Here is a 21751-nt window from a genome sequence, read left to right as displayed (position 1 = left end):
ATCATTAAAAGAAAAAACAGCAAAATATATATTATATAATAAAAAATAAAAAAGCAAAAATAATTATTATAAAGATTACTAAAAGTAAAAACAGATAAACAAAATAAGAACAAAATAACAATACAAACAAAATAATAATTTTATTTATTTAAAACTATAAATAAACAAACAAAACGAAATATATAAGGGTACTAAATGAAAAATAATTACAAATATATCTTTATACAGTACAGCGTCAAATGTTTTTCGTGTTTCTAAAAGTGTCAAAAATCTTTTGTTTGCATGGTCTCGAGAGGATAAAGGTGTTTGGGTTATTTCTGACATCATGCTTTTGTCTTAAACAGAAATACGAGCCTGTATGAGCTCAGCGCTGATGGCAGGGGTTATTCTTCTTGCCTGACGCTGCCGCAGGAGAGATCAACCTGGAGGCAGAGCGAAAACTGGACCATTACATCATTGCTATGGGATAGAACGATGCCCCGCCCCCACGTTCCATTGGCGGAGCGACCTGGCCTCACATTCCCATTGGTTAATGACAGAGTAACGGGAAGCAGGGAGGGGGCGTGGCCTCGGCGAGTAAGGGCGCTTCAAATACCCTGTAAAAGATGCATAAGGGAGCGATGCTGATGCTGGTGATGCGAGAATCATTTCTCACCGGAGGCAAGCTTTCGAACGGACCGAGAGGGCGATGATGGACCTCATATTTAGGATAAAATAAGCAAACGCAAAATCGAATCAACTGCCTAGAGCAGAAGCGAACATTTACTCAAATTGCAACATAATAGTAGAGAAATAGGTGAGAGTGAGACCCTGGATCGGATCCATCCTACAATCGCTGGAGGTAAGGGCGTTTCTGAAAGCATCTCTTTGGCATTCGTGGTTTCACTTCAGAAGTTACAAACTTACAAACTGCTGGTACTTCCTAAAGGCGATAAAACCGCTGGTAAATGTGCTGGAGGGTTGTGCTCTGAAGTTTGAGCTCTTGGATTGGGTTGATCTTTCATGGAGGTGATGGTTGAATCCTCTTCACCTGCTCCTGGACTCAGTGACCCTGCAGGAAGCATCTGAAGAGACTCAGATAACACACAGGCACGTTTAAAAAGCCTTGTCTGTTAGTTTTGTATTTATAGTTTATTATTTATTTATTAATTAGTGTATTTTTCATTTGGGTCACACTTTAAATTACAGTGTTGATGTTACAGCTTACACAGCAATTATGACACAGTATGTATTTACTGTGTCATTTTGTCGGACTGCTTGCATATGATTATTGGTCTTACTGTATTATTTCTTATAACGTAAATCATAGCACTGAAATTTAAAGTTTTAAGTGTATGTGTTTGTTTTTCTGTCAGGTGATAACCTTTATGACCTAGACTTTTAATATGCCTAGATGGAGCCACTGAAATTCTTTAGCTAATTTTCAGAGTCATATTTACTTAATAATAAGTTTTATAACAATAGTAATACATAATAATATTTAAATATTATTCTTATTGATGCACTCTCAGAAAAAAAAAGGGTACAAAAGCTGTCACAGGGATGTTACCTTTTCAAAAAGTACACTTTTGTACCTTATTTACTCCTAAAAGGCACATATTAGTACCTAAATTGTACATATATGTACCCAAATTGTACTTTTTGAAAGGGTACCGCCCCAGTTACAGCTTTTGTACCTTTTTTTGAGAGTGAAGGAGTGTTTATCAAAAAATATATCAAAATAACAGGAAACATATGAAATGAAGATATGGTTTAGAAGCAGAAACAGTGCATCATAACCTATATCAATTTTGGCAGCGTATCCTGAGAGATGTTTTCTTGTTTAAGTGCCTTGATAGTTGTGTTTGCATGCACTGAACGAAAACGCGCTGTTTAATTATAGCTGCTCTAAATAAAACAGCGCAGAAGACCTCTGAAGGAGCAAACCAGGAGAAAATGGCCCATGGGAATATGAGTGAACGTAGCAGAGACAGCACAGGAACCCTTAACACTCATAATGGATGCTTACATCCTCAGTTCATGTGATCTCACACTCCATTTGATTACTAAGTGCGGATTTATTTCCTTGGGCTGCTTTCCCTGTTTCTTATGGCTTAATGATAGAATCCCAGAGTGAGATTTTATTGCCAGATCTTTGTTCAGTAAATTAACATCTGTTTTGGCCTACAGTGGTGGACAGTTATTACAATTGATATTTCATAATGCATGCACCTGTTTTTTGTTTTTACATTTATGCATGTAGTAGACACTTCTCTAAAGCAACTTCAAGGCATACATATTTTTTTCAGTAGTTTATGTATTCCTGAAAATTGAACTTAGCATTAGTGCAGTTCTCTACCATTACAAATATTTATATACATTTAAATATTTTTTACATATATATTCTTTAAATATATATTTAAATGTACTGTATTATTGAGCACACACACACACGTATATATTTTTAAATATACATATATGTATATTCTTTAACCCCTTAATTGTCACCGTCCCGTATACGGGACGCCTAAGTTTACTTCACTATATTACAATTAAATCCTAATGTAATCATGACAAACTATATTGGAAAGGTCTAAGACTCCTAAATAGATATTTTACCATTTTTTGTTGTTACAAATTATGTAATAACAGTAATAGATTCATAAATCTGCATCATAACAGGAGTTCTGACCTTTGTCACAAAAAGTCTTTATTTCCTTGCCTTTTTCCCTATCACATGTTTTAGCAATCATCATAAGTTATATACCATTTGAAAGCTTAAAATCCCATTTTGAAATCGGACATTGCGTTACCATAGAAATGGTACATCAAAATGTTTTAGCGGTCTCCTCCCCCTTAGCGAGGGTGTCATATTACAAAATGTATTACGGTATTTTAGAATCAAAACTTTTTATAATCTTGACAAAATACATATCGTTGGAAAGGTCTGAGTCATAGGTTATTTTGTTATAGATGTAATATTGAGAGAGAAATTGATAGATTTGTGACAGAAATGCATCAAAAAAAATTAAATGGAGTTTAGATGTTTTTGGTATAACGCCTAAACAAAATTGCATATGAACCTCTTTTTTTTTTTAATATAAACTTCAAATTTGGAGCACTACTTATGTAGACATATGGCTTTCATTTTATAGCAATTTTGGATTTTTTACAATTTTTTTTAACTGAATGAATGAATGAATGAGACATTTATATAGCGCTTTAAATATTTATTTTATATAAAATAAAATAAAAAATAGTATAATACATTTTCTTTACAGTAAATGTAAACTTCTATAACTTTTTAATACTTTAATTTCATTAAATGATTTCACTTCTTTAATAATCTGCTAATCGTCTTCTTTAAAAAGAGACCAACCTTAGGTCTGTATTCAAAAGCGTTCATGAATTATAATATTAGAAAATTTAAGTTTGGATAGTGCACTTTCTCGTGAATTTTCAAAAATGGGGATGACAGTTAAGGGGTTAAATAAAAAAATGATGTATATACATATTCTTTATGTAAAATGATTAACAGTAATATATTTTTTGGGTAAAGTACAGTATTGGGTGTAATGCATGACTAAGTAATTAATTTCTGTAACCTAATTACTTTTCCCTTGAAAAAGTAAGGGATTACTCTTAATTTTTCTGTAATTGAATTACCATTAAATTAATTACCATTAAATTTAATTACTATTGTACTGACTAGAACAATTCTGTATATAACAATAGTGGATGTAATATCAAAATTGTGAATGTAACCTTTTCCTTTAAATACTTTATTCAGGTGTAATACTGTATTATATATGAATTATGTATAAAGTATATATACTCTTTATATACTTTAATAAAATATTTGTTTTAATTTGATTGTTATTTTGAAATTATTTATTTCAATTTGAAATTTTTATGACTTAATTAATTATTAAAAATCAATGTGATAAATAATGATTCACATGTAATCTAGAATTAATCAAAAAGTACTTTGATTATATTACCTAAAATTTGTCATGTAATGGTTTACATTACTAATTGCAATTTTTGTCATGTAATTTGAAATCAGTAACGCACTACAACTTGTATGCAATCTACACAGCACTATATATACACAGTATGCTAATGGTGCTCTCTGTGTGAGCCGAGGTTGTGTGTTATGTGTGTGTTGAAGCGTGCTGGATGTGGGATGCCTCTCTCCAGCCTGAGTGGTGAAAGGGTTGCTGCCGGTGCTTTGCATAATGTACTGAAGAGTTTGGGCTGTACAGAGGTACCGTTGCATTAGTTTGGAGAGGTTATTGAGAGCCAGCGGTGTTGTGGGTGGAGAAATGCATCAGGTCTTTTGTGGCCCAGAACAAATGAACATGAAATAACTCTTGGACTTGTCCTTGAGCGAGTCCTCCTGTCCCCTGAGAGATGCTTTCTGCTCCATCTCTCTCCATCGCTGCGTGTCTCTGTCGACATTTCAGCTTATCTCTCTTGCTCACTTTCACTCTGTCTCTCTTGTCCTGTCCACTTCCTATCTTATCTTCTTAATCAGAAATGATTCTCGCGTTCACAGGGCACTAAATGTTCAATTGAAGAAAGAAAAAAAGTGGCCAGAGAGAAAGCAGGGTGTACAGATCCAATCACTTACCATTTAATACCTGGTTTTGTATTAAAAAATGGGTTCCTTTCAACTGATGAGTGAGAATCTGAATAAGCCACACCCCACAGGAAATGCAATTAGAATGGCAGGAAGAGAAATGTACAATTCTAAGAAATTTAACTTCAAATATCATTTTTAGGACAATTATAACATTTTCCCCCCAAAATAATTAGACCCGATGGACCCTTTTAATAAGACTGTGATGACGCGTTTCAACGGTCATCACCATCGTAAATCCTCGGTAGTTTTTTTTTTTAAATGTATGTACATTTATAACATTATATCACCTTTGCATTAAATTACAACAAAAAACTAGTTAATGCTAATGCGAGGGTGTTTCTATTACTGCGTCTATGGGATGGGCGGTAAATTTGACATTGTTCTCTTTTCTTTTGTTTCTTTGTTTTGTTTTCTTTTGAAAGTCATGAAAACACTATCACGGAGTTTGAGCAAATGGCAATGCAAAAAATATTTGTGGTACTCTCCCATTCACTGCTCTCGAAGTTAACCCAACTATGACGACTTTCGCTGCTGAGAAACCCGGAAATGTGAAAAAGGTCTATTCTGTAAACAAAGACCAATATTGTCAAAACCTTTATTTTATGTTGATGAACCTTTATTCAAATAATTTTCCTGCACCATATAGTGTTGGACAAATGATTTTCAGACAACAAACAAACAATAAATGAATAATCACTTGAAAATGTGCCTTGAAATAAAAGATTTTTGAAAAATGTTCTTACTATATGATGTATAAAAAAAGTCATATAAATGTATTAAAATAAATATTTATAAATGAAATGTACATTTCTATGTGGGGTATTTCAAACATTGATTGTTAATCTTATGGAAATAATTTATATGTTGTGCGCATACATAAATTGTATTGAAACTATAAAAAGCTATAGCTTTTAAATGCACTCCTTTGAATTTCATCCCATTAATTCAAACTGGAATGGAATTGGATTTTAAGGGTGTGTTTACACTTGTAGTTCGGTTCTCTTGGTCCAAAAAAAGAAAAAGGATATGGTAATGGTAATGGGAAAATTTTACACTTGATTGCGTTGTGTTTTAGAGTTAACAGAAATGTCAGTAAAATTAATGGATAATGTCGTGTGTAATGAGCTGCTAGTACTTTTTCTGTTATTTTTACGGATTTATTTTTTACAGTGTGTGCAGGCTAAATGTACTTGTTGTATGTGGTATATTTACCAGCTGTTCATTCACACAGAGCTTATAAAATGTGTAAAGGGAGTCAAAACAGAGGCAGAAATTCATCTGTTGAACACAGAGATCTCCTGCAAAGAGACAGCGGTTCTGACGCCTGTACCGAACTGTAAAGGGCAACAAGAACTAGGTATGCATGAGCATTCTGTCCTTTTAGGGTTGCATCTTGTGACATCACATCCTGTTTTTGGATTGTTTAGATGTCTGTGTTACATATAAATATCAGTCGAACCGCAGCAGAGATGAAAAGGTGGATCTCATTCTGCTGCACCAAGGTTCGGATGGCAGCGTTCACACTTATTCAAATGAACTCAATCACACCAGAGTTTATTTTAATCAAGTGTAAAAACCAAGTGTAAACATGCCCTAAAAGGCATTCTCAGTTCAGTCCTGAATCGTTCACAACACTGTTTATTACACGCTGGCTCTGGCCAGTTTGCTCATGTTCCAGCCTCAAATATTGCCAGAACTTAACTTGTTTCATTAGAGACATTTAAACAGTGAGTCATAAGTATTTTTTCATTTTTCACTCAGCCCACTCTCCCAGCAACAGTTCTCTGTTCTTTTTTTTTTTTTTTTTTGACACCAATAATTGTGTATTCATGGACAGTTATGTGCTGTGTGGTGGGTGTATGTGGATGAGTTGTGTTCTGGGTCTTTATATTTAATGCTCAGTGTTTTTTCACCCCAGCAGTGCGGTGATAGGGCAAATAACTTAGTGGGCCCTCCAATTGCATTTACTGGCATCAAAAAAAGAAAGCTTTGAATTTTAAGTGTTTTTCTCTCACAAAAATGCTTATGCTGGCGTTTCTTTGATTCAGTATGCATCACATTTAATTTAAACAGTGCACTAGCTCCAGTACAGCTTTTATTTGACTCTCTTCACAGCTTTGGCTGTTACTATGATGAAATGTACACTGACACTGGCTCATGTCAACAAACTGAATTTTATTAATCAAATAGGTTTTCTTAAAGAAATCGTTCAACCAAAAATTTAAATTTGCTGACAGTTTACTCATTTTCAGGCTATCCAGCATATAGATGAGTTTGTTTCTTCATGGGAACAGAATTGGAGCAAAACTAATTTTGCATTACATCACTTGCTCACCAATGGATCCTCTGCAGTGAATGCCGTCAGAATGAGAGTCCAAACAGATGATAAAAACATCACAATAATCCACAAGTAATCCACACCACTCCAGTCCATCAATTAACATCTTGTGTCTTAAAAAGCTGTGTGTTTGTAAGAAACAAATCTATCATTAAGATGTTTTGAACTGTTTATGACTAAAATACAAGTTCAGTGAAAAAAGTCATCTCATGTGAATCAGGAGAGAAATATGCACAGATCAAGCAACAAGTCCAAAACAGTTCTAAACAAATATGCTGGTGGATTTTGATGAGAGGACAACAGGGGATGGACTTTTTTACTGGAGGAAGTGTTACAATGGATTATGGACTGGTATTTTGGCCAGACGCATTGGTTTAAAAAAAACTCCTTAATGATGGATTTGTTTCTTACAAACATGCAGCTTTTCGCTTCACAAGACGTTAGTTGATGGACTGGAGTTGTGTGGATTATTGTGATGTTTTTATGAGATGTTTGGACTCTCGTTATTACGGCACCCATTCACTGCAGAGGATCCATTGAGCAAGTGATGTAATGCTAAATTTCTCCAAATCTGTTCTGATGAAGAAATAAACTCATCTACATCTTGGATGGCCTGCAGGGTGAGCACATATTAAAACAAATTTTTATTTTAGGGTGAACTTTTTCTTAAATACTCCACATCACATTACATCACCTGATGTTTATTAGCCATAGACTGAATTTATATTAGTTAAACAGTTTGTACTGTGTTGGCTATCTACTTGAACTGTGATGTGTAAGTTGATATTGGTAATACATATTAGTGTGTGAGAAAGTGATTGAAACACAAATGAGGTCATGAATTGTTGACAAATTGTGACGGCCCAGATGCATCTTTCCTTCACACCAATTAACAGCTGCTTTTTTTCCCCATTTTTCCCCAATAGCAAAAGCCAAGGATGAAAATTAAAGACCTGCCTGCAGTGCCCTCAATAATTAATAACCCACCCATGAATTTTTCATCGGCTCCAATACGTTTGCAGATGTGAGGGGCTGTGTTCAGGCATGGCAAATAAAAAGGAAAGGAAAGTGTACTAAAAGAGAGATCAGCCCCAAAGGGTTATCGGTTACACACCCTCCTAATCTCCAATCACCGCTCTACTACAGTACATCTATGGGGAACAACGCCATTGTCTTGCTCTCCATTGTTGTGCTTTGCTCTGATGTATGTGGCCATGTGTCCATGTTCATATCATTACATTTTAATGGTTTGCAGTAGCACCGCATTGTTATATCCTGTGTACATTACAGAGTGTGAAATGTAGGGCACCTTGTAAATACAATTGTCAGGATGCTTGTTTGTTTCCAGCAAACATAATCGCTTTTAAAAGACGAAGATCTAGCTGTAGAACTTTTGCACCAGACTCGTGAACAGCTGGCTGGATAATCTCTCTTAAATTACAATCTGAGCCATTCATTCAATGCACTTCGCTTGGTCACTGAGCTGAGTGGCACAACTTTTATAATGAAGACAGTGAATCAAACAACATCTGCCCCACAATAGCGCTTAATAGCGCTCAAATGCATTTTTTTCAGAGTATGTGTTGTTTGAACGTGAAAACACACACATTTAAAATATAGGGCCCTATCATACACCCGGCGCAAGTGTTTTTGCTAGTTTCAACTCGATGTAGTTCTGCGCCGCGTTGTTTAAATAGCAAATGCATTTGCGCCCATTTGTGCGCTGGTCTGAAAAAGAGGTGTGTTCAGGCGCATTGTTGGCGCGTTGCTATTTTTAGGAACTGAAAATACACTGCACCATATACCAACTCAAACCTGGTCTAAAGTCTAAAGTCAATGGCGCAATTTTTTTTTTTTTTTTCGTTATTTAAAGAGCGCGTTAGTAGAAAATGCGCCTCTGGGCGGGTCCACAACGCGCGTTCACTTTGCTTATTACACACAGGGGCGCGCAGCAGTTTAAAGGATTACAAAAATGAAAGGATTACAGTGTAAAATAATATTATTGTGTAGGCTACATAAATATAAAAATGTCATACATTCATAATGGATAGTCATTGCATGTATCGGAATTAGTTAAAGTGCATTTTTATAAAAACATTTAATATTATTGTCAGTGCTATTTAACAATTATATATATTATCTTACGTAATTGAATATATGTTAGATATTTACGTTTTTTTTTAATATATCAAATATACAGTGTATATATATATATATATATATATATATATGTGTGTGTGTGTGTGTGTGTGTGTGTGTGTGTATACATACATACTGTTTATTAGTAAAATTAATTTTAACTATTAGTAACATGTAACAAGTACAGTTTTAATTTTTTTGGGCAAACAAATATATCCTTCTTAACTTTTAAAGAGATTCTTTTTTTTTTTTTTTTTAAGGGTAAATTTGCTGTCTAATTTTGTCTTTTTCATCTTCTTTTCTTTTAGGGTCTTATTACTGTAATCTCTCAACTGTGTATTTATATTTCAGATTCACTAAATCACTCAGGTGATTCTCTCATTCACTCTTTCATTCAGCTCTTTTCCCAGCTCTCTCTCTTTCTCTCTCTCTCTCTCTCTCTCTCTCTCTCTCTCTCTCTCACACACACCGTGTCTGTATGTCCCATCACACACATATGCAATAGGAAGCCCCAAGGGTTGGTCCTTTTTGCTTCTTCCTGTCAGGTTGCCATGGCATCAGGCAAGGTGGCCCCATTTCCTGCCGTGCAGAGGGGCCGGGGGGGTTACGTCCAGAACGACCGTCCCAGTGTCTAATGCGATCAGACAGGCGTGCGGAGTTGTGTCACACGCTACAACCAGACTGAGACTTACACGCACACACACACACACAGAAACCTCCGTCGCCCTCTCACACACTCCACCTTTCCTCATCACTGAAGGTGATCTGATCTCTGCAGCAGCAGGATGGGCGGCAGCAAGATGGCTGCTGCTTAAGATGATCTGTCTCCAGTCTTTTAAAGGATCAGTGCTTACACACTCTTAAAAATAAGTTGGTTTTTTTTTGGCATCTTTGGTTCTATGAAGAACCTTTAATATGCATGGAAGCTTTCCATTGAACTGTATAGTGGAAAAAGTTTCTTTAGGTTAATTAAAATGTTCTTCACACTAAGAAAAAAGGTTCAGGAATCACTGAAAACGTCTTTCAGGAACCCAAAATGGTTCTTCTGTGGGATCACTGTGAAAGCCTCTTTAGGAACCTTTATTTTTAGTCACGTAGGAATCAAATATCACAAAGTAGACCTCTTAAAATCTCAGTTGCTCCTCTGTGACAGCAATGAGATTAAATGGAGAGCAAAATGAGACTTGAATGTGTTTTTTTAATCTGTAGCATTTCAGGGGAATAGCATATCTCAACAACATTTCTCAATATGAACTTAAATATTTCTAAACAAAAATATTAAAATGATCTGTGCTGCTAGCTCTATATTCTTACCATATGTCAACAGTCGTCTTTTTGTCTTTTTCTCCCAAGAATTTTTTCCCAGTTGCTCTTAAAATGCACGAGTTTGCAGAATGAGAGTTAGCACACCGGGAACAGAGAAGCTCTCTAGCCTTAGGCAAGAAATATATGCAAATATGCTAAGGTGGATGTAAATGCTTGGCCAACGCATTGCTGGCATAATAATGGTCTCTACCGAAAGCAGACACTTGTTATTGCTCTCAGCGGTGTTGTTATTGTTAACTAAAACTGAAACTATTGAACTATAAAATCATTTTTAAGATAAAATAAAATAAAATAAATATTATAGGAAATTAAACTTAAAAAACTTTTTAAAAAGTTGAATAAATAAATAAATAATTCATTTAAATTTAACCTAAATAGAAAGAATGAAAACTAATAAAATGACAAAATCACACTATGACAAAATCAAACTATACAAATGAAAACTAATTTGAAAATATCAATAATAGTATATCAGCAATACTAAAATAACACTGATTTACAGCCTGTGTCTTCAGTTTCTGTCTACTCAAATGGAGAGAGAATAAAACGCATGCAATATACATTATATAAATGTAATACACATTATAGATATTTTGTATAGGCTACCAGTGAGCTGACTCGCACGGTATTAGAAAGTTTCCACAGATAAATGCTTCTCAGATCAGCATAATTTAGTGGATAATGGACATGATGATAATATGTCAAGCAAATGTGAGATTCCATAAATATTTTACTAACACTTTTCGACCAAAATTTCGAATGGAATTTTACTAAACACTTGACATGACAAATACTAAAGACTAAATCGTGATAGAACAGGTATATCCTTCCTGATTACCTCATAAAACTCCTACCTTTGCAATGATATAAAGTTGGTAACGATTAATAATGTTTTGACACTAAAATATGCATAAATGTAAACAAACAGACCCTGTGTGCCACTGTGATGGTAACAAACCTCAAAACACTCAAGGGAATGATAGAGTTACTTTCATATGTCTGTGCCCATAAACCAAGTGTTTTATTGGTCAGAAAGCGGCCATAAACTTGTTTATATAATTTAACTTGCTCAGCATGATTCTCATGAGAGTAGTTGACCTGAAAGAGAGAAAGAACACGTTTATGCAAATGTAAGCTCTACACCGCTCACTGTGATTGCATACCTGTATTGTGTTACGTTTGCATTCACTTGTGTAGAGCAGGCCTACGTTTCACGGTATATTGTGATTTCCAATAGCTTTGTTTCCAAAGAAACAGGTTGCATGTGTAGAAGTGGCTCTAGTGTTGTTCAAATCTGATCTTTCCTACCTGAACCGCCTAGGAAGCTCGACAACAACAAAATGCAAAAGATTGCACGCTCAGTATGAAATGTTTTGGACTTTTATGCACCAATACATTGTGACAGCACAAGTCTTTGAGGTACATCAGACGTTTGAGGCTCTTCGCAGCAAAGCGGGACACACCCCACCCGTCTGACTGTCCCCTCCCCCGTCTCATCTCGCCCCTCTTCAACACACCTCTCAGGGGAGTTAATTTGTGTTCGACGCATGAAGAGATCAGAGTGTGGAGGGGGGTGATTGAGGGTGGGTAATTTTTCCCCATCTTGTTTTCATTTCCAGAGCCAGTGCCGTCTGAGCGCTGTGTCCGTGTTCAGCCTTTGTTCTGAGAATTTTGAACAGGCCTATCGCTGCACACGAGAGCGCTTTACACGGCCTGAGCAGATTAAAAGACCCCAAGACTCAGTGGAATAGGCAGCTCATGTCTCTGTGTGAAAGTGTTGGATTGGCTTGTTTTACTGCCGCCACACGTGGGTTTGTCTGTCTCGGCTTGATATCGAAGGCACACAATCTGAATCAGACAATCTGAAGAGGTTTATGATGTTAACTGATGTAAAGCTTCTTCATATTATGAAAAGTACTATTTTTTTTACCATGTTTTTCTGAACTTGTAGTGTAAGTAACATGGTACATAAATGTAGATTTCTAAACCTACATAGTAGTAGTCAAAGTGTGGTATTATCATCATTGTAAATACCATAGTACTTTTTTGGTATTGTGAAAGAGCTCTTCCCTTATGAAAGACAAAAATATATGGGAATGTACTTGAAAATATAATGCAATATATTAAACGATGCATTTCAACAAATGGAAACTAGCGCTTATATGTGACGCTGGACCACAAAACCAGTCTTAAGTTGCTGGGGTATATTTGTAGCAATAGCCAAAAATACACTGTATGGGGCAAAATTATTGATTTTTCTTTTATGCCAAAAATCATTAGTATATTAAGTAAAGATCATATTCCATGAAGATATTTTGTAAATTTATTACTGTAAATATATCAAAACGTCATTTTTGATTAGTAATATGCATTGCTAAGAATTCATTTGGATAACTTTAAAGGCGATTTTCTCAATATTTAGATTTTTTTGCACCCTCAGATTCAAGATTTTCAAATAGTTGTATCTCGGCCAAATATTGTCCTATCATAACAAACCATACATCAATGCAAAGCTTATTTATTACAAATCTCAGAAATTGACACTTAAGACTGGTTTTGTGGTCCATGCATGGAGCTTGTAAGACAAGGCAAGTTTATAGCACATTTCATACACAAAGGTAATTCAAAGTGCTTTACATAAAAAGGAATTAAAATAGTCACAAGAAATACAAATAGAGAATAAAAATTATTAAAAATTATTAAAAATGAATTAGAATTCATAGAATATGCATGAATTATAAAGAATAATGTATTATAAAGAACTTACTACAAGAATTATAAAAAAATCTATATGACTATATACTGATGCATATGAAATATATAACAGTGAAGTCAATGAAAATAACATATTCATTTTTCTCACTTTTCATATACCAAAATATGTGTTATGGTATATAAGAAAAAAGTGTCTACTGAAAATGAATATTACAATCTTATGATTTTTGAACAATTGGATGACTGTATATCTATATTTATGTAATTCAAATCTATTTATACACACACATAGTACCAAATTTATATTTTGAAGTGTATTATTGAATACATTACCATGTACAAGTATAAATATATTGTCACATATTATTCAATGTATGAAAAGCAGCAATTCCTTATGTATTATTTAATATATTGTAATATTTTAGCATGATATATTATCCTGTATATTTTTCAATATGCATTAAATTATTTAATGTATTGATTGTCAATTTATAGGGAAATATGTGTAAGGGTTCCTTTGGTTTCACCACAGTACATTTTTGTTAAGGTCAGATGAGCAGTTAGGGAAACAGATGTTCAGTATTGAATCAAGCACACAAAACCCCTCTCCTCTTAGTGTTTTATTTTGCATATGACATAACAGAAAGGGAAGTTGCGCTTCATTGCATCACTGGGTCTATTCTAATGCACAGCCAGGATGTGTGGTTTGTGATAGACGAAACTTTGTTCCTCTCTGTGATGTGCTTTGAAAAAAGTTGTAGTTACACATGGCGCACAATATAAGTGTCACTTTCCATCCGCTTAGTACTCTGTCATTTATCAGCTTTCATTTAAAATGTGTCATATTCTCAACTGTTTTTCTTCTGGACCCAGATTTTATATTGGGAATGAAGTGGTGACCCAACACAGAATGTATTAATATTACAGTGAGCCAAAAATTAGTCTCAGATTTATTATGAATATTTTGTTGCATATCCCACAACCTGTCCATATAGCTTCTACCAAGTCATGAATTTACATTTATGCTTTTGACTCATTTACGATGCTTTACTGTTTAGACTACAACAACACTACAAGTTACAGATGAATTTGTGTGAACATATTGTAGAGTTTGATCTAAAACAGTTTCTGTCTATTTATTTGTCTATTCTAACTATATAAAAGTGTATATGTAGTATATGTAACTATATAGTGAATATGGCAATTTTATTCCTTTTTACCCATCAGCACATTTCTTTGACCTACCAGTTGAGAACCACTGTCAAGAATCTTGTAAAACCCATAATACCGTTTGTTCTAATTAATTCTGTTGATCTTCATCTTCAATTAAGGATTTCTGAAAACATATGGTAGCACTTTTAGATTTTTGTAGTTTAGTGTCTGTGTGAGTCATGCTGTAAGACCTATTAACAGCTCACAGTCTTCGGTTCTTCTCTCGCACCTCCTGCCAGTTAAATTCAGCTCATTAGCCCCGAGCAAGCGGCAATCAGGGGAGCGATGCATTACAGGCCCTGGCATAGTGGGAGATCAAATGGTAGTCCATCACTAAACGCTCCCGTTTGAACTCGGGGTGTATCTCTTTTTTATGACATTGAAAAAAGATGAAGACAAACGCCACTGTGCATTCTTGTATGTAGGTTGCTTTCACTCCAAATGCCTTGCAGAAGATTGAATATGTGTCAGGTGGTGCTAAGCAAATTCGAAAGTAGCCAAAATGCTTGAGGCTAAAATATGCTCCTGAGATCTCAAATGCCTCTGGCCTGGAGATATTTTGTCCATTGGATGTTTAGAGTGTGATAAAGTGCTTGGAAACTGTTTTATTGCATTGGTGTTCATTTTGCCTTTCCTCCTGTACAGTTACAGCCCCTCTGAGAACTGTTACACTCAATGGTTACAAGATCGTGCAATTCTTCCAGGCGCACTTACATTTACGGGAAGATGGTATTGAGATGTACGGTGCAGCACACTCAGGCTTTGATGTGTGGCTCCTTTCATGTGTTTGTCGGAGCCTGTGCTAGGCAGGTGTATTTTTGCATGCAGGCCGGAACGATCCTGCATACTCGCTAACAATTGCTCCCTGTTTGACTAGAATGAGAAATGACTGAATAATCAATTATCAGAGATATCTCTGAGCACTGGCAGGGGAACGAAGTGTAGAATATTAAAAATGTCAATTCTGGATATTTAGCCATTGCAACAAATGATGCTTTGATTTGTTTGTGTGATCTTAAGGAGACCAGAAATACTGGTCTTTATGTTTAATATTCCTTCCGCAACTGATGCTAATAAATATCGCATCTAAAGTTGGCGTTAATTTCATTTGCACTTGGCTGACATCTTATAATCTGCATGATTTATATGTCTTCTTTCTTTTTCATTTTGCAGGGCTGGATGAGAAAATTCCTGTCTTCCATTTCGTAGAAATCTTCCCTCCAACTGTCAGCTACCTACTGGGCGCAGCACTCTAGAGATCCTCAATATGGAGAGAACTGCCATTTCCACTTCACTGCTCGCAGTCTGTTTCGTTTTGGCTGTGTGTCGCTGTTCCCTTGCAGCTCCCTTCTGCCCTGCCCAGTGTGTCTGCGAGACCCGCCCATGGTACACGCCTCAGTCAGTCTACCACCAAGCCAAGACTGTTGACTGCAACGAGCTCCATTTGAGCAAAATACCATGGAATATTTCAGTCGATACTCAGGTGCTGCTTCTTCAGAGCAACAATATCTCCAGGGTAACCTCAGAACTCCAGAGCTTGGTAAACCTCACGGAACTGGATCTCTCCCAGAACCACTTCACACAAATCCTAGACGTTGGCTTGAGTAACCTAAGCCAACTGGTTACACTTTACCTTGAGGAAAACCAAATTAAAGAGCTGCCTGATATGTGTCTAAAGGACCTCGTCAACTTAGAGGAGCTTTATATTAATCATAATAAGATATCTTCTATTGGTCCTAATGCGTTTTCAGGCTTGGGGAACCTGTTGAGGCTTCACCTTAACTCCAATAAGCTTGTGGCGATAGACAGCCACTGGTTTGAATCCCTACCCAACCTTGAGATCCTAATGATAGGGGAAAATCCCATTCTTGGACTGCAAGATATGAACTTCCACCCCCTCTCTAAATTGCACAGCTTGGTTCTCGCGGGAATGGGGCTCAGGGAAATACCCGAGGGTGCTTTCCAGGGATTGGACTATATCGAGAGTCTCTCATTCTTCGATAACAAGCTCACGGCCGTGCCAAAGAAAGCCCTGCGCGTTCTGCCGAGCCTCAAGTTTCTCGACCTTAACAAGAACCCCATTGTCCGTATACAGGAAGGTGACTTCCGAGACTTTCCCCACTTAGAGGAGCTCAGTCTGAACAACATGGAGGAGCTTGTGGCGGTTGAGAGGGGTGCGTTCTCTAACTTACCACAAATGGCCAAATTGGAGCTCTACAACAACCCTCACCTGTTTTTCATAGACCGAGCCGCTTTCCTGAAAATGCGTGGCTTGCGCACCTTACTGATCCACAGTAACGACCTCATGCTTTTGCCCCATGAGATTTTTTCCGCTTTCCCCAGTCTGGATGAAATCAGTCTTCATGGCAACCCACTCAGGTGCGATTGTCTCGCCAACTGGTGGCCCATCCTGGGCAACCAATCAAGCCTCAAAGTTCTGGAGCCCCAAATAACTCTTTGTGCCTCCCCGCCACATCTTGTTGGCCAACCCCTTCAAGAAGTGGTGTCTGCAAGTTGGAATGGGGCAAGCAATACATGCCTGCCTCTAATTTCTCAGCAAGCCTTCCCTCCGCTGCTCAACGTCACCTTAGGACAGCTTCTAACACTCAACTGCTGGGCCGTGGCAGATCCAGCACCTCAGTTTTACTGGGTGACACCCACCGGAGACAAAGTCACTTCTGAAGCTGTTTCACCGTCCTCGAATGAGGGAGGAGGAATACCAAAGAAGCATCGGATGCAAGAACAAGGTGCTCTAGAGATCCCACATGTTGAGCCCGAGGATGCTGGTCTCTACACATGTGTTGCTTGGAATGCAGAGGGAGCCGACACCCGGAGCGTCTCTGTGTACGTGGATAGGCGCAACTGGCATGGTGGGCGCCCTATTGGAGGTCATCAAGGAGTGCTGAACACTACGGGATCCTTGGTAATCCTGGCAAAAATTGTCCATGCCCAGTCTGTGGTGCTCGAATGGAAGGTGCATCCATCCGCCGCCTCTTCAAACCATGAGGTGTCACAACCCAAGTGGCTCAGCGCTACGGTAAAAATCGACAACCCGCAGATCAGCTACACGGCGATGGTCCCTGTAGATGTCCAAGAGTACAACCTCACACACCTCCTGCCTTCCACGGAGTACCAAGTTTGCTTAACCATGGCTGGTACCGAGCAGACCCAGCACTCTTGCATCAACGTGACCACCAAAGAAGCCAGCTTTGCTGTTGAGATGGTTGCCCAACCAACCAACGTAGCCCTGGCGGCGGTCATGGGCTCAATGTTCGCCATCTGCATAATGGCTCTGTTGGTGTTCTACATGGGACGCCGCATGAAGCAGAAATCTTGTCACCACTCTCTCAAGAAATACATGCAGCACACCACTTCCATTCCTCTGAACGAACTCTACCCACCACTTATTAACCTCTGGGAGAATGAGACGGAAAAAGAAAAAGAGGGCACCGCTGACCCTCAGAACTCACAAATAGACACTTCAAAAACGTACATGTGGTAGCTGCACAGCAGAAAGTATATAGAAGAGACATTTTAAACAGTATATGTACTGTCTTGTACATAAACGACAAGTATGTATTATTGATTTGTCATTGTGAAAGATATATGTATTTTTAGATTGTACCCTTCAATGCCAAGCACACTTGGTTGCAGTTGTGATTTGTTAGACCAGGGGTCACCAAACTTGATCCTGGAGGGCCTGTGTCCTGCAGAGTTTAGCTCCAACTTGCCTCAACACCTCCCTGGAAGTTTCAAGTATACCTAGTAAGACATCGATTAGCTGCTTCAGGTGTGTTTTATTAGGGTTGGAGCTAAACTCTGCAGGACACCAGCCCTCCAGGACCGTGTCTGGTGACCCCTGTGTTAGACAGCCAACAGACGTGGGCAGCAAAACACACTCTATGCTTTTGCATTGCATTGTATTTTCTGAGACTAATTCAACGTTAAGCATGCCAATGTGTTAATAATTCATATAATTTATTCATTCTATATCAGCACTAAGCTAGCTAATACACTAACACAGATCAACACTATTTATATCGCCTCACACATATCAAATGCAGTCACATGACATCCAATTCTGGAGTTTTTGCATGGAATTTTTGCATGATATTTTGGTGCTAACAGAGAGTTTTTTCCTAGTTTTCTCACTTCTAAAAATACACAGGCGTGAGAAGGTGACGTACGCGTGCTCGTTGCTCTCATTTGTCTTCAGCTCGTCACATTTTATCACCTGCATTGTAATGAATATAAAACCTAAACCAAACCTGCCAGGTGCTATGAAGTTGCTGTTACTGCAAACTAATTAGCTGTCATATGTAATTAATATCTGGAACACAACTGCGCAGCTGTGCTTATTTATTCTTGCATTGTTAAATAACTATTTATTGAGGAGTGTGTGAAAATGGATGTGTTTATTAGCACTGACTGAAATGTATTTCATATTTGATAGAAAAAGAAATCATTAGACTATAACGATCATGTGGTTCAAATGCTTGACATTTACTTGCAGACATTCACCATTGCTAACAATGATGGGGCCGTTCTATGCTTTGCACCTCATCATGCGCTTGGCGTTTTTATTACCGAGAGATTGCTTCAGTTCTCAGTTAAACATGTTGCCAAACTCAATATTCGCACAATTCAGTCTCAGTGTGGTAAATTAGGGAACAAATGTGTGGAGAATGAGAATTGAATCGAATAAGAATAAAAAACAAATCAATGTTGTTTTTCTCCTCACATAGATTAATTAACCTTTAAAATACATATGCCACCCTGAAAACAATATTTAATTCATTTTTAAGGTTTTGACATGTTTAAACCTGTGAGATTTGTGCATAATCCTGCATCATATTGATTGATACAACTGTTATGCAAAACACATGCTCATGTATTGTTGTTCTGTTGTGTAGGCTAGGCCTATCAGCAAATGACATCTATCCAGATATTGATGAATATAACCAAATTAAATGATATATTAAGTGTTCAAGGGTTTACCTTTACAGGTGCACTCAGTCATTTTTAAAAACGTTGCAACCCTAAAGAAACAGTTATTATTTTTGAAAAACCTTAACATTAAATAGACTCCCATTTATATTGGTAGCTTAATAAAAAGTTGTTGTTGTTGTTGTTTTCAAATGGACATCACATGACCAGATGTAATCACCAGATAAAATACTAGTTCCTTTATTGCGAATCTGTACTTGTTTTCTGATACTGTCGCTCATAGGATTAATTTATTGTTGACGACTGTGACTAGTGCATTTCTCACAATCTGAATACTTTAGCTTGATGCTGCATTCACATTGCTAAATATCCATAAGTCCAATAAGACCGTCAATGCAACATAAACAAAGGAAAAAGATTACTGGGTGCACTTTTGTTATGTATTATTTGAACCAAAGATGAGACACATATTCAAGAGTTCTCTCATCACTGTCATCAGTCAATGAGATATATTTGATATATATATGAGGTATATTTAGCTCTGAAGGACAGTGAGGGAAAATATCTATTATATATTTTACCACCTCTTGATTTTCTTTACTTTTCTGCTCAGTTTTTGAGCTATTTATTGTAAGCGTTGTGTATTTTTTTGGTATTTTATGATGGATTTTATTTTAGTTTCTAATTGAAGGGGTTAGAAAATGCACTCAAGTTCATACAGATAACATCTAGAATTGACATGTGAGCAGTCAGTTTTAATGTGAAATGTTGTTCGTACTCACGTCACATGTTTTTAAGATGTTCTTTCATCACTGACTGTAAATCACATTGTGTGTTATTACTGGCAGAGAAAATGTCACCTTAGATTAAGCATTAAATGTATCACTACAGCTCTGCCCTCTAGTGGTGGAGGACACTAATGACGTCTTACACGATTTACTTGTATCTCAGTGAATAGCAGGGTATTTTGTAATAGAGGAATATTATTGTTATATTTCAATTAAGTCAACAATAATGGTTTTACACTGTTAAGACGTGTTGTGACGTCCGTGCGCAGTAGTTCAGGAGAAATGACTGTCTGAAGAAACATTTGAGAGAAATAAACACAATATCACCACAACTATACAGCTTCTCTTTTGTTGTTTCCCTTGAAGAATACTCTCTTTGCACAAACACTCATAGCAGATACCTAAAACTGTGTTTTGTTCTCTTGCTTGTTCTCTTTTAGATTTTGTTTTTAAGTTTCCCCCTTAAAGCAAAAAGGAACTAGATCACTATAAATATGACACCGTGTACAATATATGTATAATATATATATATATATGTATATATATATATATATACAGTCATGGCCAAAAATATCGGCACCCTTGGTAAATATGATCAAAGAAGGCTGTGAAAATTAATTTGCATTGTTAATCCTTTTGATCTTTTATTTAAAAAATTGACAAAAATCTAACCTTTCATTGGATAATAAGAATTTAAAATGGGGGGAAATATCATTATGAAATAAATGTTTTTCTCAAATACATGTTGGACATAATTATTGGCACCCCTAGAAAATATCTCTGAAGTATATTACCATTCATATTCACAATTTTGAGCACTCCAGGGTGATTATGAACATGAAATTATCCAGCCATGGCTTCCTGTTTCACAGAAATATAAATAGGAGGGAAAACAAAGCCCAAATTCCCTTAATCATCCATCACAATGAGAAAAACCAAAGAATATATTTCTGATGTGCAGCAAAAGATAATTGAGCTTCACAAATTAGTGAAGTGGCTTTAAGAAAAGAGCTAGAGCAGTGAAAATTCCCATTTCCACCATCAGGGCAATAATTAAGAATTTCTAATCAACATAAAATGTTAGGAAACTGCCTGGAAGAGGACGTGTGTCTATATCGTCCTGATGCACGGTGAGAAGGAGAGTTTGAGTGGCTAAAGACTCTCCAAGGACCACAGCTGGAGAATTGCAAATAATAGTTGAGTCTCAGGGTCAGAAAATCTTTTTAAAAAATTATCAAACAGCACCTCCATCACCACATGTTGTTTGGGAGGGTTTCAAGAAAAATTCTCCTCGCTCATCCAAAAACAAACTCCGGCATATTCAGACATGACTGGAACTTCAAACGGGACTGCCTTCTATGGTCAGATGAAACTAAAAAATGAGCTTTTTAGCAGCAAACATTCAAGATGGGTTTGGTGAACACAGGGATAAAAAGTACCCCATGTGTACAATGAAATATACTGCTGTATTTTTAATGTTGTGGGCCTATATTTCTGCTGGAGGTCCTGGACATCTTGTTTAGATACACGGCATCATGGATTCTATCAAATACCAACAGATAAAAAATCAATAAGTGACTGACTCTGTTAGAAATCCTATAATGGGCCATGTTTGTATCTTCCAACCGGACAATAATCCAAACACAAACCTCAAAAACAACA

General features: G+C 36.7%; 1 protein-coding gene across 2 annotated transcripts; it reads left to right on the top strand.

Moving 5' to 3' along the window:
- The first annotated feature begins 421 nt into the window (after positions 1–421).
- Positions 422–20421, top strand: si:ch211-180f4.1 (uncharacterized protein LOC100144405 homolog). Of its 2 annotated transcripts, XR_009272670.1 has the most exons (3): positions 422–841; positions 15528–18029; positions 18188–20421. XR_009272670.1 is itself a non-coding variant. In XM_058785928.1 (2 exons), the coding sequence occupies exon 2, from the start codon at positions 15622–15624 to the stop codon at positions 17854–17856; it is 2235 nt and encodes a 744-aa protein (XP_058641911.1). In that variant the 5' UTR covers positions 422–841; positions 15528–15621; the 3' UTR covers positions 17857–20421. The 2 variants fall into 2 exon arrangements, 1 of the variants encoding a protein (XP_058641911.1); XM_058785928.1 differs by having other exon boundaries at positions 15528–20421.
- Positions 20422–21751: the final 1330 nt, after the last annotated feature.

Source organism: Onychostoma macrolepis, chromosome 08, assembly GCF_012432095.1.
Source record: "Onychostoma macrolepis isolate SWU-2019 chromosome 08, ASM1243209v1, whole genome shotgun sequence".
Lineage (NCBI taxonomy): Eukaryota > Metazoa > Chordata > Actinopteri > Cypriniformes > Cyprinidae > Onychostoma > Onychostoma macrolepis.
This window is presented reverse-complemented; position numbering and strand designations above follow the sequence as displayed.